General features: G+C 33.8%; 1 protein-coding gene across 1 annotated transcript in view; it reads right to left on the bottom strand.

The window, feature by feature from the left end:
- Positions 1 to 27,420, bottom strand: part of MCM9 (minichromosome maintenance 9 homologous recombination repair factor) — a 180,440-nt gene that overhangs the window by 27,537 nt on the left and 125,483 nt on the right. Inside the window, exon 9 of the mRNA XM_031964357.1 lies at positions 749 to 951. Coding sequence (XP_031820217.1) covers positions 749 to 951 — 203 coding nt within the window. The remainder of the gene's footprint in view (positions 1 to 748; positions 952 to 27,420) is intronic.

Below are 27,420 nucleotides of genomic sequence, written 5' to 3'. Positions count from 1 at the left end.
CTTCCTGCTCCTTGCAAATAGCAGACTGCCACCACAGGTATTTTAAAACAATATAGGAAAACAAAGGGGGATGAGAATATAACAAGGAAAAAGAGCTTTATATCTTATAAGCTTCTTTTAATTTCATCTCTTTATCATAGAATCATTGTTAGGAAGAGAGAAAAAAACTTACTCTTTCTTATCTCCTTCCTGCTTTCTGCCAGGTTTTTACTGTGGTATTAGATCACTTTTAACTATTTGCATATCTGGATGGTCACACTGATCTTCCAGACTTCTTAATCTTGTTTCTCCAGTCCTCATTTATGAATTTAAGAGTCTAAGGTCTTAAGTAATTTCCATGAATTTCCTATGGTCTTCCCTGGTCTGATCATTCCTTAGGATTCTTCATCTAAGATAGGTTTAGGTATCTCTGAATCTATGTCCCTGGGAAGGAGTGGGTATGAAGGAAAAGTGATATGTGTAGCTCTTTAGCCACTGGCTTATAGACAAATCTCTGAGAATGGATTGACACTGTATACTTTTCCTTGTTCTTAGACACTAGATCCAACCACTTCTTTTTCTCATGATAAATAGCTTACAGTTGGACTACGCATAGTTAGAGGTATGTATCCTAAATTATTTTTTCACTATCATTACATAAAAATGCATAAATATACAACAATATCAACATTTTTTTTTTTTTTTTTTTACTTCTCAAAGCTATAACTGGATAGGATCATTTTAGTCCAACCTTTTTATCTTTACTTACCTTTATTTTCTAAGATAAAAGAAGAAATTATGCGATCCCAGTCTTCATTTTTGGTATCAAGCAAAACCAAAATCAAGTCAAATCTGCTTAGGAGTGGGCTTCCTAGGGCCACATTCACTGAAACCGATTCACAGGGGTCATATTGGCCCTTGGGGTTGGTGGCTGCCAGAATGGTGGTTCTTGTGTTCAGTTTGCATACAAGGCTAAACACAAGAAATGTTAGAGTTCATTTTCTTTTATCTACATTTTTTATGGGACATTTTTTTTAAATTAACTTAGTTGACTGATAAAAGCGATTATTGTGCAATTATACCAAGATGATACAGAGATAAGTAACTGAAAATGTAATTCCACGTGAAAGAAAAAATCAACATGATTCAAGGACATAGCAGAAACTTTAAACTTTAGATACACACACACACACACACATAGACAGAAAGAAAAAGATAGCTGCTATTATTTAGGATGAACAGAGAAGAAGAGGAAGAAACAGAGTTTTTGTTTTTATAATTTTTAATGATGGTTGTTCAAAATAATATTGCAAAATTCTTTGAGGGGAGAAAATATAATGTTAAATTCTTCTCTAAAATATGTATATTCTCCATTTGTTTTCTCAATTTGGTTCCTGTTTTTAGTTGCAGTGGAATATTCCCAAATGAGCAGTTATAACTCAAAACTTTCAATGATTACATCAGCAAATTTGTTCTAAATTTATTTGATTTCTGATCTATTTCCAGTTGGCTCTAGATTAGCAATTACCTCATGTCCTAAGCTTTATTGTACCTTAGAGCCAACAATCTTTACTTGTGACAGAATTCACATGGAAATAACCCAGGTTCCTTGAGGGAAGGGGTTGTTTTGGTTTTATCTTTGTAATTCCAAAGCCTTTAATTTAATAAAAGCATATTGAATTATATTGGCACTTAAAAGATGAATTGGCATCTTTCACTGAATAAATCACCCAAACCCATTAAAAACCAGCAACTGTAAAAAATAGTGTATAGGCAGTCAGTCTGTCAGAGCTTTTTCAAAATTCATTTGTAGTAAAATGTTTATAACTCAGAACCAATTTTTTTTTATCATAGAAAATAGATTTTATGTAGCAGTGAGATTCCCAGGCTAACCATAAAAAATTATTTAATCCATAATGAAATAAACAAGAAAAATAGTGGCATTTCTCATTTTTGTTAAGCATGGCCCCTGCACCATGCAGAAACTGATAAAGGAGACAGATTTAACTCTCCAAGAGTTTATGATCTAGTGGGGGATATAATATGAGTATATAAAGAAACATGATACACAGAACATAAAACATGACATGAAAGTTACAAATAAAGATCTATAGGGAAATCAGAGAAGGAATATATCATGTCATTTCTATCAAATGTGCTACAAGGTTTTGGGCTTTATGTAGACTTCTTCTCCTTTCACTCTATACTTCACTTAATTATTTCAAAAGTTCCAGTGGACTCAATTATTATTTCTTCACAGATGATTCCCATATATCCAGCTCAAGTTTCTCTCCTGAGCTATAGTCATACATTGCCAACTATCTTTTCAACATTCTGAACTGGATATATCGTAGTCACCTGAAACTTAATACATTAAAAATAGAACTCATTACCTTTTTCTCTGACACTCTCTTTTCTTTCCAACTTTCTTATTATTATGGTACCACCATCCTTCAAAGGCTCTTAACCTTCTTATCATTACTCTTGATTCCTTTTTCTTAGCTACTTAACATTATCAAATCTATTACCAAGTCATGTTGTTTATAACTTCACAATATTTTACATAGACAAAACTTTTTTCTTCACTCACACAAGATTAAGCTCTTATCGCTTCTTGCTTAGACTATTAGACTATTACTATTAGAATATTACAATTAGACTTAGACTATTACAATCATCATCTAATTAGTCTATTTGCCTTAATCTCTTTTTTCTTCATTGAACCATCCTTTAATGAATTGCTAAAATGATTTTTCTAAAACATAAATCTGATCATGATATTCCCTGCTCAGTGAGGTCCAGTGACTCTCAATTAACTTTAGGCTCAAATATAAATTTCTGTGTCATTCAAAAGTCTTTATAAACAAGCAAATTTCTACCTATCTAGTCTTCTTACACTTTATCCTCTTCCCCATATTCTATTATTTATACACATTTCAGTTCCTCAAACATGATACTCCTATGGTTGCTACTAGCTGTTCCCAACAGGTACTCTCTGTTCCTTCACCTTTACCTCTTCATTTCCCTGACTTCCTCCAAAGCTCAACTAAAGTCCCACCTTCTACAGGAAGCCTTTCATAGTCTGTTCTCCCCAACCCTTCATTTCCTATTACCATCCTCTCTCAGATTGCCTTCCATTTGCTGTTGAAAGGAAAATTTTTTGGGCTTTCATCATGCTTAAGGAGGCAAAACTCAGGACAAAGAGAATTAAAAGGAATTTATTATTAAGTACTGCAAGGACGCAACATGTTAAGAAGTTGATTACTGAAGAAGTCAGTTTTTACCGATAACTTGAATAATGAGATAAAGAATTCTCACGTCAACTGTCAGCAAAGGAGTTGGATCCTTGCATCTTAGTTCCTCCTAAGGGAGGTACACATGACTATTTCCACTGTACAAACAGTGGAGGACTTGACTATGTAATAAATATTAGGAGACTGGATTTCCCCAAAATTAACTGACCAACAGGTCTGGGAACAATGGGTCACTGAGTCAGCATCACTTTCAATATTACTCTACATATCTTGTATGTACCTAGTTATTTATAAGTTACCTAGCCCATTAGAACATATACTTTGATGGCAGGAACTGTTTTTGCTTTTTTAAAAAGTCTTTAAGCCCTTAGGACAGTGCCTGACACATAGCAAGCTCTCAAATGCTTGTTGGAACTGACCATTTTGTGCCTTTTCCACATGCAAGATGAATCTCGAGAAAAAAAATGACGCAAATATTTTGTAAGTTACAAATACTTTACTTGCAAATTTCCTGTACTTGCAAAATCTCTGTACATTGTCCTACTACCTAAGAAGTCATTTCACATATAATGTTTTCTATATTCTTTCTCTGCCTCTATCTCTAATCCCATCCACTTTCCTCACCACTTTTGGAGAGTAACTAACCTGTACCAAACCAATGGTGCCACCTGGTGATTGATAAAAAGAACCATTTTACTCAATGAATGCATTCCTGTGATGCTTCTTGATGGGGAACACGAATATACTTTGTGCTCCATTTTCTTGTCTTTCACCAATCATAATTCAGTCAGTTGCCTGAAATGGTATTTCTTTTTCACATTTACACTTTTTTATTCTCTCTTACTTTCCCTTCCCATTTCTCTTCTAATTCTTGTCCACCTATCTCAGGAAAAAAAATCTATATTTTTCTCTCTTTTTTTCCCCCTGCATTTCTTCTATGAGACAAAAAAAAAAAAAAAAAAAAAAATACTACTAATCATGGGAGGTAGCATGAGGAAGTAGATCATTTACTAGACTGCAAATCACCCTGCTTAAGAAGATGATTTTGGCAATGACTATGTGCAAAGCATTTATAGAACATATTTAGACCTACTTCTTGTAAGCAAAAATAGTTTCAGATAAACAAAATAGTATGGGTGTGGTGGAAAGAGAGCTGGATTTGGAGTCCAAAGATTTGGATTGAATTTCTAGCTCTCTCAGTAGCATTAGCATGTATAACCTTTTTTTTTTTTTTTAATAATTATAACTTTATTGACAGAACCCATGCCAGGGTAATTTTTTACAACATTATCCCTTGCACTCACTTCTGTTCCGATTTTTCCCTTCCCTCTCTCCATCCCCTCCCCCAGATGGCAAGCAGTCCTATACATGTTAAATATAGCATGTATAACCTTGAGCAAGACTCTTAATATCATTAAGCCTTGGTTATTTTCATCTATAAATCAGAGATGATAATGTTTGCTCTATCTACCTCACAGAGTTGTTGTGGTGAAAGCACTTTATAAATTGTAAAGCATTACCTAAATGTGGATTAGATTAAAATAACTTCTTATTAAATTTTACTATATTTAGTTATTTGTTAATGATAGTATTGCTTATAATTTTTCATAACAAAATTTCAGTCATTTCAGTAACATTATAGTCTAATTAAACCCTTGTGCATTAGTTTGGGACTCTAGCTACCATTTAAAACATCATTTCTAAGATAGGAATCAATGGACCGACAAATATATGCATTAATAAATATTTGCTGAATGGATAAATAAAAGAGATGTGAGTTTCAATTCAATTCAATAATAATTTATTAAGAATCCACTATCTGGGATATAAATAAGAAAGAGAAAGCAATCCCTGCCCTAGAGAAGCTTACAATCTAATAGGGGAAGACAACATGCAAAAAGAAAAGGTTTTGTGGGGAGACACCTCAAGGTGTGCTATGAGGGCATCTTGTTCTATAAAGTTGAAATCAGGAGAATGGAATTAGATGGAAGTCCAATTTCTAACCTTCTATAAAAGAAAGCTTTGGGAGGAGTTTAGTATTCTTCCTTCCAGCATCTAGTCAGAGATTCTCATAAAAAGTAAGTGTATGAATACCATATCCTATGGCATACTAATCATTAAATGGAAATTGAGATCAGAAAATATAAACCACCAAGACATAGGAGTCTTTGAGATTTTATAGCTTCCATTTATTAATTGCCCTTTGGCATGTTCTTTAGAGGCTAAGTGCCAGTCAAGGTATCACTGACAAAACATTAAAATAATAAAAATCAATTATATATGAATGTGTAAAGACACACATACCTATCAGAGCCTAAAATTTCTAAAACAGCTATATCCTTAGAGAGAAACAAGAGCCCTACGTGAGAAGCTTCAAATAGCAGAGAGCTGAGTCTGCAGGTATTTTCATCATTGGTTGATTTCCCCCTAGTGCCTACTTGCTCCAAATTCCTGTGCTGTAAGCCTTTGCAAACAAGACAAGCAGTGGTCTTGCAAGTACCTTGGAAAGAAATACTCACATAACATAACCCCCTGGACATCTTTTCCAGCTTAAAATAATGCCTGAAATTGGCAAAAGCGACTTACATGGAAAAAACTCAGAAAGCTGAAACTGACCATTATTGTGTCAGATTATGTAGAAGATATCTTACAAACCCCTTCCAATCCATTCTCTTACAACCGTACCTCACATTTCTACGATATGGCTAGGTTAGGTTACAACACTGGTTTATAATCTCTATAGCTCATGCTATAGCTTATGCTCAGTTAATACTCTTCATTCTCAGAGTTCAGGCTTGACAGGTAATTTTCCTTAATAGTATTGTACACTTCTTGCTCCACTTTTTCTGGAATGGGTCAGCTGCTTTTCTTGCTTGTTACTGACAGTATTCCTCCTTGTAAAGTCTTCCCCTCCTTTAAAGTGCTTCTTCTTGGTGAGAGAAACAGACTTTGGTTGCTTCTTTTTTTTCCCATAATTATAACTTTTTATTGACAGAACCCATGCCTGGATAATTTTTTACATTATCCCTTGCACTCACTTCTGTTCCAACTTTTCTCCTCCCTCCCTCCACCCCCTTCCCTAGATGGCAAGCAGTCCTATACATGTTAAATATGTCACAGTATATCCTAGATACAATATATGTGTGCAGAACCGAACAGTTCTCTTGTTGCACAGGAAGAATTGGATTCAGAAGGTAAAAATAACCCGGGAAGAAAAACAAAAATGCAAACAGTTTACCTTCATTTCCCAGTGTTCCTTCTCTGGGTGTAGCTGCTTCTGTCCATCATTGATCAATTGAAACTGAGTTAGATCTTCTCTTTGTCAAAGAAATCCACTTCCTTCAGAATATATCCTCGCACAGTATCGTTGTTGAAGTATATAATGACCTCCTGGTTCTGCTCATTTCACTCAGCATCAGTTCATGTAAGTCTCTCCAAGCCTCTCTGTATTCATCCTGCTGGTCATTTCTTACAGAACAATAATATTCCATAACATTCATATATCTGGTTGCTTCTAATGGAATTGTTTTACCAACATGAGGGTAGACTGCCCTTCACTAATTCCATATTCAATCCTTCTATGTCCCTTATATTATTATTCCATTTTATGAATTAGTACCACTAAGTTCTCTTGGACTCTGTATTTCTCTTGTTTGCCCACTTTGATAAGTATTCATGAATCCTGCTTATTGCTGTAAGAATTCAAGATGATAGTAGCATGAGGTATCAGGGCCTGAATTTACTCTCTGTATTAAAAATTAACTGTCCCATTAAACAATCATTTAAAGCTCTCAAGGCCCTGGTTGTTACTGAACATGTATGGTCCTAAAAGACCTAGTCATTGGTTCATACGATTTAAAAAAAATTTTTTGGGGGGAGAAGCAATAGGGGTTAAGTAGACTGCCCAGGGTCATATAAGCTGGACTTGAACTCAGGTCCTTCTGACTTTAAGGCCAGTGTTTTATCCACTGTACTACCTAGCTGCCCTCATATGTTTTTACTCTTGAAGAGAATTTTAGAGATAATGTAGTTCAAACTTCACATTTTATAGAAGGAAAATTGAAGTTAAGAAAGGTTAAAGAAGTTTTGGTGGTGGATGTTTATCATATAATTTCTGTTAATTTTATCATTGATATGGCCAATTATACCAATAGTTTTCCTTATATTGAACCAGTCCTTCATTCCTGGTATAAATCCTAGTTGGGCACAGTGTATTATCCTGCTGATAAGTTGCTGTATTCTCTTTGCTAATATTTTATTTATTATATATTATATTTTATTTAAAATTATTTAAATTTTTGCATCAATATTCATTAGGGAAATAGAGAAATGGGAAGGGAAAGTTCTACAATTTTCTTTTTTTTTGGTTTTGGCTCTTCCTTTTTAGATATCAGCACTCTATTTGTGTCATAGAAGGGACTTAATAGGACTCCTTTACCTATTTTTTCCAAATAGTTTTGACATATTGGAATTAATTATTCTTTAAATGTTTGGTAGAATTCACTTGTAAATCTATCTGACTCTGGAGTTTTTTTTTTTTTGGTGGGGGGAACTTCACTGATGACTTGTTTAATTTCTTTTTTCTAGAATGGGGTTATTTAAGTAATTTACTTCTTCTTTTGTTAATCTGGACAATTTATCTTTTTGTAAATATTTACCCATTTCGATTAGATTGACAGATTTGCTGGCATACAGTTGGGCAAAATAGTTCCTAATTATTGCTTTAATTTCTTTTTCATTGCTGGTAAATGCACTCTTTTCATTTTTGATACTGATAATTTGATTTTTTCTTTCTTTTTTCTAATCAAATTAACCAAAGGTTTATCTATTTTGTTGTTTTTTTCATAAAACCAACTCTTAGTTTTATTAGTTTAATAGTTTCTTTAGTAAGTTTTATTAATCTCTCCTTTGATTTTCACAATTTCTAACTTGGTATTTAATTGGGAGTTTTTAATTTGTTCTTTTTCTAACTTTTTTTAGTGGCATGTCCAATTCATCTATCTCCTCTTTATTATATTCTTATAACTATTTAAAGATATAAAATTTCCTCTAAGAACTGGTTTGGCTGCATCCCATAAGTTTTGGTATGTCGTCTCATTATTGTCATTCACTTGGATGAAATTACTGATTGCTTCTATGATTTGTTGTTTAACCCACTCTAATAACCACTCATTATTTAACTTCCAATTGGTTTTTAGTCTATCTTTCCTTGGCCCTTTATTGAATACAATTTGTATTGCACTGTGATCTGAAAAGGAAGCATTTACTTCTGCATTTGATTATGAAGTTTTTATACCCTAATACATGGTCAATTTTTGTGATTTCATGTACTGCTGAGAAAAAGGTATATTTTTTCTATCCCTATTTAATTTTCTCCAAAGATCTATCATATCTAAATTTTCTGAGATCCTATTAACCTCCCTAGTTTCTTTCATGTTTATTTTGTGGTTAGATTTGTCTAATTCTGAGAAGGGAATGGTGAAGTCCCCCACTAGTATAGTTTTTGCTGTCTATTTCTTTCTGTAACTGGTTTAACTTCTTTAAGAATTTGGATGCTGTAAAGAATGATATTATAAGCAAATTAGAATTACATAGGATAGTTTGCCTCTCAGATCTGTGGAGAAAGAAGGAATTTGTGACCAAAGAAGAATTGAAACTCATAATTGAACACCAAATAGATAATTTTGATAATATTAAGCTAAAAATCTTTTGTACAGACAAAACTAATGCAGATAAGATTAGAGAGGGAGAAATAAATTGGGAAAACATTTTTATATTTAAGAGTTCTGATAAAGGCCTAATTTCTAAAACATATAGAGAACTGACTCAAATTTATAAGAATTCAAGCCATTCTCCAACTGATAAGGTCAAAGGAATCTGAACAGACAATTTTCAGATGAAGAAATTAAAACCATTTTTAGTCATATGAAAAGGTGCTCTAAATTACTATTGATCAAAGAAATGCAAATTAAGACAACTCTGAGATACCACTACCTGTCAGACTAGCCAAGATGACAGGAAAAGATAATGACAAATGTTAGAGGGGATGTGGGAAAACTGGGACACTAATACATTGTTGGTGGAATTGTGAATGGGTCCAACCATTCTGGAGAGCAATTTGGAACTATGCCCAAAAAGTTATCAAACTGTGCATACCCTTTGATCCACCAGTCTTTCTACTGGGCCTATATCCCAAAGAGATCTTAATATAAGGGAAAGGGATCCACATGTGCAAAAATGTTTGTGGCAGCCCTCTTTGTAGTGGCTAGAAACTTGAAACTGAGTGGATGCCCATCAATTGGAGAATGGCTGAATAAGTTGTGGTATATGAATGTTATGGAATATTATTGTTTTATAAAATACTATCAGCAGGATGATTTCAGAGAGGCCTGGAGAGACTTACATGAACTGATGCTGAGTGAAATGAGCAGAACCAGGAGATCATTGTACATGGCAATAGCAACATTATACAATGATCAATCCTGATGGACGTGATTCTTTCTAACAATGAGATGATTGAGGCCAATTTCAATGATCTCGTGATGAAGAGAGGTATCTACACGTAGAGAGAGGACTATGGGAACTGAGTGTGGATCACAACATAACATTCTCACTCTTTTTGTTGTTGTTCATTTGCATTTTATTTTTTTATTCATTTTCTTTCCTTTTTGACCTGATCTTTCTTGTGTAGCAAGATAATTGCACAAATATGCTTATATATATTGGATTTAACATATATTTTGCCATGTATAGCATATATTGGATTTCTTGTGGGAAAATTTGGAACACAAAGCTATGCAAGAAGGAAAAATTATCTGTTCGGATGTTTTGAAAATAAAAAAGCTTTAATAAAAAAAAAGAAAATAGCAAACAACAACAAAAAAGAATATGGATGCTGTACCACTTGGCACATATACATTTAGTATCAATACTGCTTTATTGTCTATGGTACCCTACAATAAGATGTAGTTTCCTTCCTTATCTCTTTTAATTAGATCTATTTTTGCTTTTACTTTACTGAGGATCAAATAAAGTTTTTTTTTTTGCTTTGGCTGAAACATAATAAATTCTGCTCCAGTCTTTCATCCTTACTCTCTATGTATCTTTCTATTTCAAATGTGTTTCTTGTAAACACCATAGTATAGGATTCTGGTTTTTAATCTACCCTGCTATTCACTTCCATTTTATGAAAGTTCATCCCATTCACATTCACAGTTATGATTACCAGCTTTGTATTTCCTTCCATACTATTTTCTTCTTGAATATACTTTTTTCTCTTTCTACCCTGTCCCTTTTTGTATTTTGTTTCTGACCCACTCTGCCAACCTTCCCTCACCTCTATCACCCTTCATCTTTTCTCTTATCCCTTTTATCTAGTGTTTCTGCCTTCTTTTTTTTTTTTTTAATTTAATAGCCTTTTATTTACAGGATATATACATGGGTAACTTTACAGCATTAACAACTGCCAAACCTCTTGTTCCAATTTTTCACCTCTTACCCCCCACCCTCCCTAAATGGCAGGATGACCAGTAGATGTTAAATATATTAAAATATAACTTAGATACACAATAAGTATACATGACCAAAACATTATTTTGCTGTACAAAAGAATCAGACTCTGAATTATTGTACAATTAGCTTGTGAAGGAAATCAAAAATGCATGTGTGCATAAATATAGGGATTAGGAATTCAATGTAATGGTTTTTAGTCATCTCCCAGAGTTCTTTTTCTGGGTATAGCTAGTTCAGTTCATTACTGCTCCATTAGAAATGATTAGGTTGATCTCGTTGCTGAGGATGGCCTGATCCATCAGAACTGGTCATCATCTAGTATTGTTGTTGAAGTATATAATGATCTCCTGGTCCTGCTCATTTCACTCAGCATCAGTTCGTGTAAGTCTCTCCAGGCCTTTCTGAAATCATCCTGTTGGTCATTTCTTACAGAACAGTAATATTCCATAATTTTCATATACCACAATTTATTCAGCCATTCTCCAACTGATGGACATCCATTCAGTTTCCAGTTTCTAGCCACTACAAAAAGGGCTGCCACAAACATTCGTGCACATACAGGTCCCTTTCCCTTCTTTATAATCTCTTTGGGATATAATCCCAATAGTAACACTGCTGGATCAAAGGGTATGCACAGTTTGATAACTTTTTGAGCATAGTTCCAAACTACTCTCCAAAATGGTTGGATTCGTTCACAACTCCACCAACAATGAATCAATGTCCCAGTTTTCCCACATCCCCTCCAACAATCATCATTATTTTTTCCTGTCATCTTAGCCAATCTGACAGGTGTGTAGTGGTATCTTAGAGTTGTCTTAATTTGCATTTCTCTGATTAATAATGACTTGGAGCATCTTTTCATATGACTAGAAATAGTTTCAATTTCTTCATCTGAGAATTGTCTGTTCATATCCTTTGACCATTTTTCAATTGGAGAATGGCTGAATTTTATAAATTAGAGTTAATTCTCTATATATTTTGGAAATGAGGCCTTTATCAGAACCTTTGACTGTAAAAATATTTTCCCAGTTTATTGCTTCCCTTCTAATCTTGTCTGCATTAGTTTTGTTTGTACAAAAGCTTTTCAGTTTGGTATAATCGAAATTTTCTATTTTGTGATCAGTAATGATCTCTAGTTCTGCTTTGGTCATAAAGACCTTCCCTTCCACAGGTCTGAGAGGTAAACTATCCTATGTTCCTCTAATTTATTAATAATTTCATTCTTTATGCCTAGGTCATGAACCCATTTTGACCTTATCTTGGTGTACGGCGTTAAGTATGGATCAATGCCTAGTTTCTGCCATATTAGTTTCCAATTTTCCCAGCAATTTTTATCAAACAGTAAGTTCTTATCCCAAAAGCTGGGATCTTTGGGTTTGTCAAAGACTAGGTTGCTATATTTGTTGACTGTTTTATCCCTTGAACCCAATCTATTCCACTGATCAACTAATCTATTCCTTAGCCAATACCAAATAGTTTTGGTAACTGCTGCTCTATAATATAATTTTAGATCTGGTACAGCTAAGCCACCATCATTTGATTTTTTTTCATTAATTCCTTGAAATTCTTGACCTTTGTTTTCCATATGAACTTTGTTGTTATTTTTCTAGGTCATTAAAATAGTTTTTGGGAGTATGATTGGTATAGCGCTAAATAAATAGATTAGTTTAGGTAATATTGTCATCTTTATTATATTTGCTCGCCCTATCCAAGAGCATTTAATATTTTTCCAATTGGTTAGGTCAGACTTAATTTGTGTGAAAAGTGGTCTGTAATTTTGCTCATAAAGTTTCTGATTTTCCCTTGGCAGATAGATTCCTAAATATTTTATATTATCAGTAGTTACTTTAAATGGAATTTCTCTTTGTAACTCTGACTGTTGGATTTTGTTAGTGATATATAAGAATGCTGATGACTTATGTGGGTTTATTTTATAACCAGCAACTTTGCTAAAGTTGTGGATTATTAGTGTTTCTGCCTTCTAACCAGCCCCTCCCTTTTCTTTCCCCTTTCTTCTCCTTCCTTATAGGGTAAGATAAATTTGTATACCCAACTGAGTGAATGTTATTCCCACTTTGAGTCAAAAATAATGAGATTAAGCTTCAGACAATGCTCATTTCTCTCCCTTCTCTTCCTCTATTAGAATAGATCTTTTGTGCCTCTTCGTAATCTAAATTGTCCCCATTTTATCTCCCCTTGTTTCTTCTCCCAGTAGAATCTGTTTTCCACTCCTTAATATTTTTCTTCAATACCACTACATCAGAGTCAATTCATATTCACACTCTCTGTCCATATATGTCCCCTCTAATTGCCCCAATAAAAGATATAGTTTTTAAGAGTTAAAAGTATCATTTTCCCATCTAGGAATGTAAACAGTTTAACCTTTAAATAATATAAATTTTTTTTTCCTGTTTACCTTTCTATGGTTCTTTTGAGTCCTGTGTTTGAAAATCAAACTTTCTGTTTAGTTCTGTTTTTTTTCCCCCAGTAGAAGTGATGGAAAGTCTCTTATTTCATTGATCCATATTCTTCCCTGAAAGATGATGTTCAGTCTTGCAGGGTATTTGATTTTTGGTTGTAATTCCAGATCCTTCACCTTCCAGAATATGCTGTTTTCCCAGTGAGATAGTTTATATTTTCTTCCATTTTTTCATTCTTGCTAGTTTGTTTGATTGATTCTTGATGTCTCATAGAGTCATTAGCTTCCATTTGGCCAGTTCTAGTTCTTTCTCCATTTGATGACTTCTACTTTTCAAGGTGTTTTTTTCCTTCCATTTTTTTGTTTTTTGCATTTGGCCAAATGTATTTTTTAAGGAATTGTTTTCCTTTTACAAGGTGTTGACTCTCTTGTATACTTTTCATTTCTTTTCCAATTTTTCTTCTATCTTTCCTATTAAAATCTTTTATGAGCACTTCCAAGAAGCTTTTTTATGCTTGAGACCAATTTATATCACCTTTTGAGATTTCCCATGTGGGCAGTTTATTCTCATCTAATTTGGTGTTTTGGTGTTCTCTTCCACCATAGTAGTTTTCTAAGTTAAGGTTCTTTTCTGTTTCTTGCTCATTTTCTTTCCTTCCCCTTCCTTCTTTTGTGACTTTGATGGTGTGACTTTTATGGTAGAGCTTTGCTCCTGGGGTGCAGCAGATATCTCTATCCAAAGCTTCTAGTGCAGCTCTGAGCCTTGGCTTTGTGCACAGAAGCCCCTTGTGTTTGATACCTTGCTCACAACAGGGGGTATCCCTACTTATTCTTTCTGGGTAACAGCCTGGTTTTCTAGGCTGGCAATTTGCCTTCTGTGATGGGACTAGAGGCTGTCCCATTGGTCTGTTCTGCTACTGAACCAGGACAGAGGGTCTCAGTTGCTGATCTGCTATGATTAAAACCTTCTCACTGGCTTTCCCAGACACTGACCAAGCTGGGCTGAACACCTATTTCACCCCAGTGTAAATGACCTTTTTTGAATTTCTTCTAAATAGAAATAATAGAAGCCAATTTGGAGCAATAGTCAACATAGAGGATATGGAATGGTAAGCACACTTGTGCATTGTTGTTAGAACTGTGATTTGATGCAATCATTAGGAAAGAAATCTGAAATTATGAAAATAAAATGAATAAAATGGCAATACTCTTTACCCAGAGATTCCATTCCTGGGCTTTTATCCCAAGAAAGTCAGTGTTAAGAAGAAAGTCCCCATATACATCAAAATATTTACAACAGCACTTTTTGTGATAGCGGAGAATAGGAAACAAACATGACTCAATAAAAGAGATTTGAGAAGGCATTTCCAACTCACCCACTCCCCCCCCTTTTTTTTTTACAAATGAGTTTACAAATGTTGTACATTTCACATGTTTTCAGACTTTTTTAAGGTATTGATAGGTTGTACTTATTTTTTTCCTCTTCTTTTTCTTCTTCCTTTTCCTTAAAAATATTATTTGCTATATGGAATAGCTCTGGGAAAAATTATGATGATATAAAAAACAAAAGACATCAATAAAAATTTATTTTCAGAAAAAGGTGATTTTGGGGCAAGGGATCAGATAACACAATCTAGAAGAATGATTAATCATCCCAATTACAGTGGTGTGTTCTTGGGATAGCAGCAAATTAGTCATGGGATCTATTTTTATGTAGTACCAAGGTTCTGGGGAAATATCTAGTGGCTACAAGAGTCTCCATGGATTTCATTAGGGACACTAGTCATATTCATGATATTATGGAGATTGTTTGAGATCAGTACAGATTCCAGTATTGTTGGGGGATGATATTCTTGGTCCAGGTATTACTTCCTGCAACACACTATTTTTCACATCTCAGCTTCCAGTTGTTTTTCTGTATACTTAATAATACCACTGCTAAATGTACACCTGTGTCCATAGAGAATTATAATCATATAAAACAGATTAAACAACTAGGTGCAATAAGTATGTGGTTAAATGTTTCCATTTTCAACTTTTTTTTGTTTGTGGTTTTTTTCAAGGCAATCCTGTGCAACTTTTGATCATGTTCTCTCACCATGAGAATGCTGAAAGCCTTCTTTATTTCCCCCCTACATTGAGAAGGCACTAGTGAAACATTCTGGTTGTCATCTTTCATCCCTTGAGCTTACCATAATACTAGTCCATTTGCATACAGTAGTAATACTGGTAAAAAGAAAAATCAAAGAGATGGACTTTTGCTTTTGTGAGAAACTTGGAATCAGAAAAAGTGCTCTGCAACTTCCCAAAGGCAATCTAGCCCACTTTCCTTATCCTATTTGACTCTTGGTCCAGTTCACTATCCATCTGTACTTTCTGTTCCAACTGTTAGAGAAACTCTCCAAGTGTTCACCCAAATGTATGACAACGCAAACAGTGAAATGTTGCACTCAATTAAATGAATAATTCAGACAATGAGCAAGTCTTATTACATTTCTAAACAATAAAGTAGGGGCAGCTAGGTGGTGAAGTGGTTAGAGCACCAGCCTTGAAGTCAGGAGGATCTGAGTTCAAATCTGATCTCAGACACTTAACACTTCCTAGCTATGTGACCCTGGGCAAGGCACTTAACCCCAATTGCCTCAGCAAAAAAAAAAACAAAAACAAAAAAACCCAATAAAGTGGAAGAGGGATGGGGGAATAAGTATTTATTAAGTACTTTTAAAATATTAACTAATTTGATAGATATGATGCTGGCCTTATTTATGGAGGGTATATATTTTCTACATATGGTGTAATTCCAACATATGGAAATTCCTAAAAGATGGTCCTAAAGTCTAAGAGAGCTGGTGATTAACAATTAAAAAAAAAAAAAAGCAACTTCCATGAAGATTTACATTGTAGGCTATAAATCTAATAAAATTTTTGCCATTGGTCAATTAGAATATATCAGTGTTGTTCACTTGTTTCAGTAGTGAACTCTTCATGATCCCTTTCTGAGGTTTTCTTGGTAAAGACTCTGAAGTAGTTTGCCATTACCTTCTTTAGCTTATTTTACAGATAAGGAAACTAAAACAAACATATGACATGCCCAGGGTCACACAATTAGTAAGTGTCTAAAGCCAGATTGGAACTTGGGAAATGAGCCTTTCTGATTTCAGACTTAGTACTCTTATCTACTCCAGCTGCTCCCCAAATTTATTCCTATGAGATAGCATTCAAGGAATCAAATTGGAAAAAGGCAAAATAGAATAGAGTTAGAGAAATGAATGATGAATTAAGAATGACAAGATAATGGTTTTTCAGGGAAAGAATACTTCATATTGTGGAATCTTTTGTATTTTTTTTATCCCTAATAAAGCAAAAACTTGCTTGATTTTTTAATATGATTTAAGAAAAGATTACGTTTTATCAGAGGATGAAATAGGAGTCAGAAAGGTTCAGAATATTTTGACTTTGTAGAGTTTAATATGCACATTGATCTTTTCCTCTTTACACTATCCTTTTAATCCTACTATTAATTATTATCCTATTCTGATAAGCCTTACACCTGGAGGGACCTGAACTTCAGAGCTCAGCATTCAGCAATAAGAACTCTACATTACATCAGGCAAATACTACATTACATCAGACCAGTGAGATTAAAATGTAAGAAGAGTAGATTCAGATTCTGAAAATGAGTGACTGGCAGGCAGAATGGATAAATTAAATAGGAGAAGTTCTTTTACATGGAAACTGGTACCAAAAAAAAGGTGATCAAAAGAAACAGGAAAATTAATAATTTCCAGTCAAGATGGCAAAGTGAGAGATTAAAAGACAACCAATTTCTTTAATTCCCCCACAATAAACATCAAAAAGATTAAAAAAGGCTAAAAATACTCACAAGATACTAAGAATATGCCCAAAATAAAATGAACAAAGAGGATAAGAACATTTACCAGGGGTCCTCAGACTTTTAAAATAGGGGGCCAGTTCACTCTCCCTCAGACTGTTGGAGGGCCAGACTAGTAAAAACAAAAACTTTGTTTTGTGGGCCTTTAAATAAAGAAACTTCATAGCCTTGGGTGAGGGGGATAAATGTCCTCAGCTGCTGCATCTGGCCATAGGCCATAGTTTGAGGACCCCTGATATACAATAAAAATCCTAAAGAAATGTACAAGCAACCATGAAGACAGAAAAAGAAATATCTTGGGAGAGATATCTTCAAATGGTTAAGTGATCAATTTAAGGAATTCAAGGAAGAAGATTAATTGGAAAAAAAAATTACAAGAGCTAAGAAAACAGCTTTTAGAAAGTGAAATGTTATGGAAGGAACTACAGTTAGAATGCTAAAAAATACTGGAAGAAAATTGTGAAAAAAGTAAATAGGGGAAAATAGAAGCAATCTCAAACTGACTTAATATAGTAGAAATAAAAATTTTTGATAACATAGCTAAAGTGAAAAAATAAACCCAGAAATAACTCAACTACTGTAAGAACTAGAAAATATGCAAATATAATTGGCACAGCTAAAAAAGTTAAGTACAGCAACTTCAGCATTCCTGACATCCTGGAAAATTTGGAAAAAAGGAAAAAAACTTGACTATTATATATAGTTCAGGAAACTGACCAAGAAAATGTCAGAATTATCAAAAACATGTTATGCTACATAAAGCAGAATAAACCCACAGGATCTTGATATTGAAAATTTTTCATAAATACCAACACTACAATTACAAAGACAAAATCCTGTAAGCTGAATAAAAGCAGACATCACATAGCACTTATATAACATACAACATTTAGACGAATGGGTCATGAAATCAGAATTGTCTTCCATGCCAAACTTAATATGCCTTATGACGGCAAGACATGGACATAGACCAGGCACTTAGACTTTAAAATATCTTCAAAGATTTATACATTCTATTTTAAAATAATTTGCAAATTTAAAAAAATTGTTTCTATATTACTTTTATTTATAACTGTCCACTTCTTCTCTTCTCTATTCAGGTACAGTATCCTTTGTATGAAAGAAGAAAAGAAAGAAGACAAGGAATTTGGCACAACTAATCAAATTTATCAACTCAGTCCATCAGCATATTCAGTATGGCATATTGATAGTTCTCACTTCTGCAAAGGAGGGTGAGAAGGCCCACTTCCTCATCTCTTTTTTAGAGCAAATTTTGCTCATTATAATTGCATAGAATTCATTTTCTTTTTTGTTGTTTTTGTCATTTACATTGTTAGAGTTATAATATATATGTATTCCTGGTTCTCTTTACTCCATTCTGCATGAGTTCATCACTCTTACGATGAAGAGTTGGACATAATTGAATTGACTCTACAACAACAAATGTTACTCTGAATCCTTCATATTTGGTCTTGTGGTACAGTAATAATCCATTTCATTTAAATGCCACAAGTTGTATACCTATTGACATATAATGGATATCTACTTTGTTTCTAGGACTTTGCTATGGCAAAAAGTTCTGTGAAATACATACATTTTTAATTGAATTACCGTTGCTAATTAAAAATGAGAACCTTCAGAGTAGTGTATTGACTAAACTATTAAATTTTTCAAAAGGTTGTTTCAAAAAAATAGAGTCGGAGAGGGGAAGGATCAGAGTTAATCCCAAATTAAAGTTCTATCTTTGTTAATTTGAAAGTCTAGATTTAAAGGTAGCTAGATAATGTGGTAGACAGATGCCAGGTCTAGGGTCAAGAAGTCTCATATTCTACATACATATATTGTGTTTAACATATACTTTAACATATTTTACATGTATTGATCTACCTACCATCTAGGGGAGAGGTGGAAGGAAGGAGGGGAAAAGTTGGAACAGAAGGTTTTGCAAGGGTCAATATTGAAAAATTACCCATGGATATATCTTGTAAATAAAAAATTATAATAAAATTTTTAAAAAAAGAAAAAAAAAAGACGACTCATATTCCTGGTTTCCAAACTGGGTTCAGTTGGGCAAGAACCTTAATCCTGTTTGCTTCAGTTTCCTCGTCTATAATATAAGCTGGAGAAGGAAATCCCCAAAACGGAGTTATAAAGAATCGGACATTACTGAAACAACTGAACTGAAACGACTAAATTAAGGAAACCTAAAGAGTTAATAGTATAAGGAAAGAATTTAGTTTTGAATGCTCAAGTTAAACTTTGATTAGAAGAGTACAGATTATATTATCTTTTGATAAAGTGAATAATCAATTATTTTTATAAAAATAGGAGAAGAAAAGCCAAATATGGCAAATACAACACTAATTATAAATGAACAAAATTTACTTTAAAAAAGGGAGAGCTACAGTTTGGATTAAAAAATGAAAACTAAGTTTTATAGATGTTAGAATAGACATCCAGAAAAGCCAGCTATGCCAAAATTCCCTTAAGTAAAATTCACCCTTTCTCTTCCAACCCTCCCTCTCAAAAAAAAAAAAAAAAAAAAAAGAAAAAGAAAAAAAAAAAAAGAAAAATAGATAGGGATATACTGTTGCTACTGTAATAATAACAAGCTGCTGCTTACAACACCATGGTTTATATTACTACCCTGGAACCCTGGAGCCTGCACTGACCCTGATGCCTCCAGTCATAGTATGTTACTATCCCAACTGACTCCAAGTAGTGTCATCTACCTGCTGGTTTGGATTGAAAAACTAAGAGCTGCTTAGGCTTTCTCTTACTCTATTTTCCATTTCATGTGCTAATTACTCCTAAAGTAACCTTGAAGGTCGTTGTTATCCACATGCAGACTCCAGACAACCAGAAAAGAATCTCATCCCCACTTTCTAACAGAGTCCAGGGTACCATTCTAGCTAACTGACCCAAATCCTGATCCTGTCTTCCTTGACCCCCTTGCCTTACCAGACCCAGGGAGTTCTTAAGCTGCCTTGCCTTACCATGGCCTATGCCAAAGCAATGGAAAGTTTCCCCTCTTTTTCTCCCTCAACTCTATGAAAAGTGATGCCCATGGTTAAAAGGAGCAGATACTCTTCCCCCTCATCCCTAGCATTGTGCTTTTCTGTCCTTGTCAAAAGCTAACACTGGTGAGGAAGGATGCAGAAGTTCTGGTTCTTCTGCTATACCATTTATCTTCTCCTGCATCTGTTGAAAGCAACGAGATTTCTTGTTCCCATTCCTACCCCCAAAGCAAAGGATTCAATGAACCCTAAAGATGAGGAAGTTCCCTGTTCCTGTGCCAAGTAAAAGGTTTCAAAGTTTCGCTCTTCTCACCACCAAACAGAACACAGGAAATATCCTCTATTACTCTAACTCCTAAGTCGGTCAAAGCTTCCAACCTGGCAAATTATACTGCAGAAGCATCTAAGGCTCACACATATGTTATTTTTGCCAGTTTTATTCCTCTTACTCCTATCTCCTTGAATACAGAAATGAGAGTAAATTTTTTTAAAGACAAGAAGGAAATTCATTAGCGTAAGGGGTCAAAAGGATAAAATCTCTTCAGAAATGTAAGTGGAAGAAATTTTCCATGTAGAGAAAAGAAAAAATTCCAAATGAAAAGTTAAATAGGATAATAAACAAAGAAATTCAGTTTTAAAAAGGAGGTCAAAAAGAGTTAAAAGAACAATTAGAGAATTCGATAGGCGACAAAATGAAAAACAAGCCCAGGATGTTTAAAGAGCTAAAAATTTAGCTAGTAGATAAGGCAGCACAAAGTAGCAGATTGTGAATACAAAGCAGAAATTATAAGTAGTTTAATTAGGATCCAAAAAGGGAAAAATGCTTGAATAATTAGAAAAAACTTTCCAGAGTGGTCAAGATCAAACAACATATTGTTTAAATAGAAAGAATATATAAGGTCTCAGCATGGAAAAATCCTAACAATAATAAACAGTGACCAAATTGTTAAATTAAATAATTTCAGAGACAAAGAAAAAATTCCCTGAGCATCTAGAAATGAAAAACAAATTTGTTACAAAAAATACTAATTAGAATTACACTGGGCTTTCAACCACAATATAGGAAAGTCAGAAATGCTGGACAAAACAAAAACAAAACCTCCAAACCAAAGTCTTTAAAATTAGAACTGGAACTCAAAATCACACATCCCACAAATATGACTATATTGTTTACAGACCAAAGAATTTGCTTCAAAGGCAAAAAGGACCTGGAAGAATGTACCAAGAAAAATCCACGATTAAACCTCAAAAAGCAAGGGTGGAGTATCACCAAATTGAATGAATGACAACTGCTAACATGATAATATTAAGTATCAATAGTTGTAAAGCACATTTAATTAATTACATTAATTTTTTATGTTTTATTGTATTTTATTTATTGTTAAATATTTCCCAATTATATTTTTATCTAATTTGGAAAAATTCAGGAGTGTTGCTGGCCAGAAGGTCATATATTAATTTTTAATGTAACATTTATAAGAAGCTATTTATAAGAAAGAGAAAATATGTTGCTTGGAGGAAAGACATTTACATCAGAAAACATTAAAAGAGATAAATAAGAATGGTATAATCATATTTAAAAATTCTGTTTAAAATGAGGTCATATAAATTTTAAATATATGTACTCCTCGAAACATACAATCCACTCATTCTTTAATCTAGTTACCTTCCCTGAACTCCTTCACTCCACTTCAGCTATACACAAAGATGGTCATACTCTCAATTTGTTATTACCCTCCATGTTCAAGAATTCTGAAAAGTCCTTATCTGACCATAATCGATGGCTTTTTACTTCTTCCTCTGCCTTCCCTTACATAACCCTAATTACCTCCAATCCCTTGACCCCTCAATTCTCTCCCAGGCCATTTTCCCTGCAATAGTCTTCTCTTCTTATTTTGACTCCTTCATGAATCAATTCAATTCTTTACTGTCTTCCTCTCATGAATCCCTGCCCTCATATTATATCACAGTCAAGGTACAACCTTGGCTCATTCCCATCATTCATCACCATTAATATTCCTACCCATATCCTCTTGAACTAAGGTGGAGAAAATCACACAACCTTTCTCACTGGGTCCACTACAAATTTATGTTACATAACTTCACTGGGGCCCTAAACACTGATAGGCAATCTTACAATATCCCCCTTATCAACTTACTATCCTATTCTCCACAGTGGCTCTCCCAAACCTTTTTGGTCTCTTTCCCCTCCTCCCATTCTCTCAGCTGAGAACTTTGCCTCATATTTACTATGAATTCCCTTTTCTCCTCTCTTACTCATCTTCCATCACTTATGTATCACTTTCTCCTCATTTACCCCATTCTTACATGAAGTGATTTTATCTATTTTTTGATTGATTACTTGTACTTGACTCTTTGTGGTGCCATTTGGTTTTCTTGGCAGAGATGCTAGAGTATTTACCATTTTATTCTCTAGCTCATTTTCCAGATGAGGAAACAGGAAAACAGAGTTAAATGATTTGCCTAGTATCCATAGTAAGTGTCTGAGGTCAGATTTGAACTCAGGTCCTAGTGACTCGAGGGCCAGCTTATCCATGCACCACCTAGCTGCCTTATAAGTAGCCTTTTTCCTTATCAAAGCTAACACCTCCACTTGTTCAAGCAATTTCATTCCATTCCATCTCCTCCAAAAGATTGTCCCACTTTGTCACCCTTACTCTTTCACTTTTTTTCAGTCTTCCCTCTCTACTGGCTCATTGCTTACTGCTAACAAACATGTTCATGTCTTCTATATCCTAAAACAACAACAACAACTCTCCTTTGAACCTACCTTCCCAGCTAACTATCAGTCTATACTGCTTCTGCCTTTTGTAGCTAAACTCCTTGAAAATGCCATCTACAATAGATGCTTCCACTTCTTCTCTTACAATTCGGTTTTTCACCTTATCATTCCACTAAAATTGTTCTCTTCAAACTTACTAATGCTATCCAGTTATAAATCTAATGAGCTTTTCTCCATCTTCATTCTCCTTAACCTCTCTACAGCCTTTAACAGTGCTCTTTTGCTTGATACTCTTTTCTCTCTAAGTTTTGAGTTCACCACTCTCTCCTGTTTCCTCTTCTTATCTGCTCCTTCTCTGTCTCCTTTGTTGGATTCTCCTTCATATTAAACCCTCTAACTGTAGGTATCCTTCAGTGTTCTGTACTGGAGCCTCGCCTCACCTTTCTTTCTCTTCTCTCTTCCTCTTCTTCATCTTCTCTCTCTCTCTCTCTCTCCTGGTTAGTGATCTTATCAGCATGGATTTAATTACCATCTCTCTTCTGATGATTCTCAAATCTACCTTTCCTGCTTTAATTTCTCCTCTGAGCTTTAATAAAAAATCTAAAAGTAGAGATTAATATTTAATCTGAGGAAAGGTGGTCAGACAAACAGAATGAAAGCTGGGGAAAGAGCAGTGTCACAAAAACTAGAAAAGAGAGAATGAACAAGAGAAGGTTGTGATAAAGTGTCAAATATTATTATGAGAATGTAGACTTTAAAAAGATTTTTAGATCTGGCAATTAAGAAATTATTTGTGACTTTGGAGAAAGTAGTTTCAATTGTCTGACAGGTATGACAGGCATGAAAACTCAACAAGACTTAACAATAACACAGGGTAAAAAAAGGGGAAAAGTTAAAATGAGTCCAAGGTTGCAAACTAGGATGTAGAGGCCCTCAAAAGAAAAATGAGATGAACGAGGGCTGAATTTTGGGGAAAATAAATGAATTTTGTTTTGGATATATTCATTTTGAGATGATTGTAGGATATTAAGATGAAGAGATTTCATAGGAAACAGTGTAACTTCAGGGAAAAAAATCAGACTAGATTCGTAGATTTTTAAATTATCTACATAGAAAGGATAACTGAACCATGAGAGCTGAAGAAATTACAGGTGAGAGAACAATGAGAAGGAAAGCAAAAGGATACAAGGAAAAGCTACACTTATTAATTAGGAATCGGATGACTAAGGAACAGCAAAGATGACAAAAGTAAATATAAACACAGGTAACAGGAAATTCAAAAGAAAGGAGTTTCATGGAAGGCAAGAGAAGAGAGAATTGTCCAGGAGAAGGAGTTGGTCAACAGTGACCAAAACTTGCAGACATATCAAAAAGAATGAAGACTGACAAGACCATTGATTTGAGTAATTAATAACTAGAAAGAACAGTGTCATTTTAATGTAGTAGTATGAAGCCATACTGTAAAAGGGATGGAGAATAGGTTAAGTCGGTGAAAAATGTGCTAGAAAATATGATTAAGGAATGTCATAAACTTTTAGTTTATACAAAAACGTCACTTTTACAGGTTATTAATACTTTTATTAGGAAGAAGACAGGGTAGAATCAGATATTGTGAGCATCAAATAACACCACAAAAATGAAATTGATCATATTTTGACATAAAATGATATTGATGTAGTGAATTCCTGAATCCAATTACAAATCATAGTTAGAAAAATATTTATTAGAATAACAATAAAAAATAAAACTAATAGAAAGAATGAAAATGAGAAGACATGGTATGCAAATTATTGACACAAAAAATTTGAACCAGACAGAGAAATGGATGCCAACTTTGATTTGAATAATTTCCAAAGGAAGTTTAAGTGATTTAAATCAATTGTCATAATAAGGAGAACAAAGAAACCCCTTTAGCCAACAAATATAATCCTCTTTGACAAAGGAAGTAAAACAGGTTTAGGCAATGCCGATTTAAAATATAAACTCGTTTGTAAAATTTTAGGGAGAAAGCTGGTGAAAATTAATAGTAGTACCACCTCTTAAAACAGTGAGAAACAGGAGAGGGAGAAATGAGTTTATAGAAAGTTTGACAAGAGATTCAACTAAACAAAATCATCTCAAGGGTAGTTAAGTATGAAACTGGAAGATAATAAACATTAAAGGTGGAAAAGAAGTGTAACGTTATTTGGAACAAACTTTTTACCAGGAGAAAACATCAGAGCCATAATATTTTGATTCTAACATCACATTTCCAGATGTGCTATCTAAAAAAAGTGAGAATAGCACTGAAGAAAACAAAGATGGGGAAAAGCAGTTAAACTACATCTATTATCAACAAAAAAACTGTGGAATAGGTAATACAGTTTACAAGACATCAAGAGATTCTTAAATTATTTGAAAAAAATATATAACTAAAGGACGGGGAAAATTCCAGTTCATATTATTACCAATAAAAATGATTAAGAGAATATTGATAACTATTAACCAATATAGATGGATAAATGAAAACATATTTATTAATTGCTTACTATGTTCCAGGCACTGTATTAAACACTGGGGATTAAAATACAAAAAGCCATATGCCATGCTATTACTGGATCTGTATCTGAATGAGATCATAAAAGGAGAAAAAGAACCCACATGTACAAAAATAAAAACTGATCCTAAATGAAATGAGCAGAACCAGGAAAACACTGTACACAGGAACAGTAAGACTGTATTATGATCAACTATGATAGAATTAGCTCTTCTCTGCAATTTAGTAGTCCAATGCAATTCTAATAAACCTAGGATGGAAAATGTCATTTGCATGGAGAGGTACAACTATGGAGACTGAATGCGAATTGAAGCATAGTTTTCTTTTAAACTTATTTTTATTTTTTTTTTTTTAATAATAGCTTTTTACTTTTCAAAATACAGGCAAAGACAGTTTTCAACATTCACCTTTATAAAACTTTGTGTTCCAAATTTTTCTTTTTTCATCCCCCCCCCCCTTTAGACAGCAAATAATCCAATATTGGTTGAAACATGTGCAATTCTTCTAAACATATTTTCACAATTATCATGCTGCACAAGAAAATCAGATCAAAAGGGAAAAAATGAAAAAAAAAAAACAAATTAGGTATTACAACAATGACAAAGGTGAAAAATACTACTCTGTGACAGATTCAGTCTCCATAATTCTCTGTCTGGATGCAGATGGCTCTTTCCATCACAAGTTTATTGGAATTACCTTGAATTACCACATTGTTGAAAAGAGCAAAATCCATGAGAATTGATTATCACATAATCTTGTTATTGCTGTGTACAATGTTCTCTTAGTTCTACTCACTTCACTTAGCATTAGTTCATATAAGTTATTCCAGGTTTTTCTGAAATCAGCCTGCTCATCATTTCTTATAGAACAATAATATTTCATTACGTTCATATGGCAGAACTTATTCAACCATTCCCCAACTGATGGGCATCCACTCATTTTCCTATTCTTTACCACTACAGAAAGTGCTGCTATAAAATATTTGCACATAATGAGTCCTTTTCTGGTTTTTTTTTTTCCATGATATAAGCCCAGTAGAGACACTGTTGCATCAAAGGGCATACATAGTTTGATAGACTTTTGGACACAGTTCCAAATTGGCTGGATCACTTCACAACTCCAACAATATATTAGTATCTCAGTTTTCCCACATCTTCTACATTTATCGTTATGCTTTCCTGTCATCTTAGCCAACTGAGAGGTATGAAGTAATACCTCAGAGTTGTCTTAATTTACAAATCAATAGTGATTTAGAGAATTTCTTCATATTACTACAGATGGCTTTAATTTCTTCATCTGAAAATTGTCTGTTCATATCCTTTGACTATTTAGTAATTGGGGATTTGGGTCAATTCTCTATATATTTTAGAAATGAAGTCTATCAGGAACATTGGATGTAAAAAAATTTTTTCCCCAGTTTTCTGCTTCCTTTCTAATCTTGGCTGCATTGATTTTGTTTATACAAAACCTTTTTAATTTAATATAATCAAAATTATCTACTTTACATTTCATAATGTTCTCTAGTTCTCCTTTGGCCATAAATTCCTTCCTTCTCCACAGTTCTGAGAGGTAGACTATCTCTGGTTCTCCTAATTTGAAGCATAGTTTTCACCTTTTTTTCCTCTTTCTGTTTTTTCCCTTTTGCTCTGACTTTTCTCTCCCAACTCATATGGAAATGTGTAAAAAATGAATGTACCTGGATTACCTAAAACTGTTTTTAAAAAACTCATATATTTTCCTGTTTTCCTATCTGTAACCCTACTTTTGGCCTTGTCCCAGAACCTAAAACTATTCACCAAGTCCTCCAAGTTGTTGAAAATCTATTTAAAAATTGTTATGAGGCAATGAGGTGATTCAGGCCAATTCCAATAGATTTGTGATGGAGAAAACCATCTATATCCAGAAAGAGGACCATGGGGACTGAATGTGGATCACAACATAGTATTTTCATTTTTGTTGTTGTTTGCTTGCTATTTTTTTTTCTTTCTCATTTTTCCCCTTTTTGATCCAATTTTTCTTGTAAAATTCTTACAAATTTTGTAGTAGCGCTTTCTGTGGTTGTAAAGAA

This window comes from Sarcophilus harrisii, chromosome 4 (genome assembly GCF_902635505.1).
Source record: "Sarcophilus harrisii chromosome 4, mSarHar1.11, whole genome shotgun sequence".
Classification (NCBI taxonomy): Eukaryota; Metazoa; Chordata; class Mammalia; order Dasyuromorphia; family Dasyuridae; genus Sarcophilus; species Sarcophilus harrisii.
This window is presented reverse-complemented; position numbering and strand designations above follow the sequence as displayed.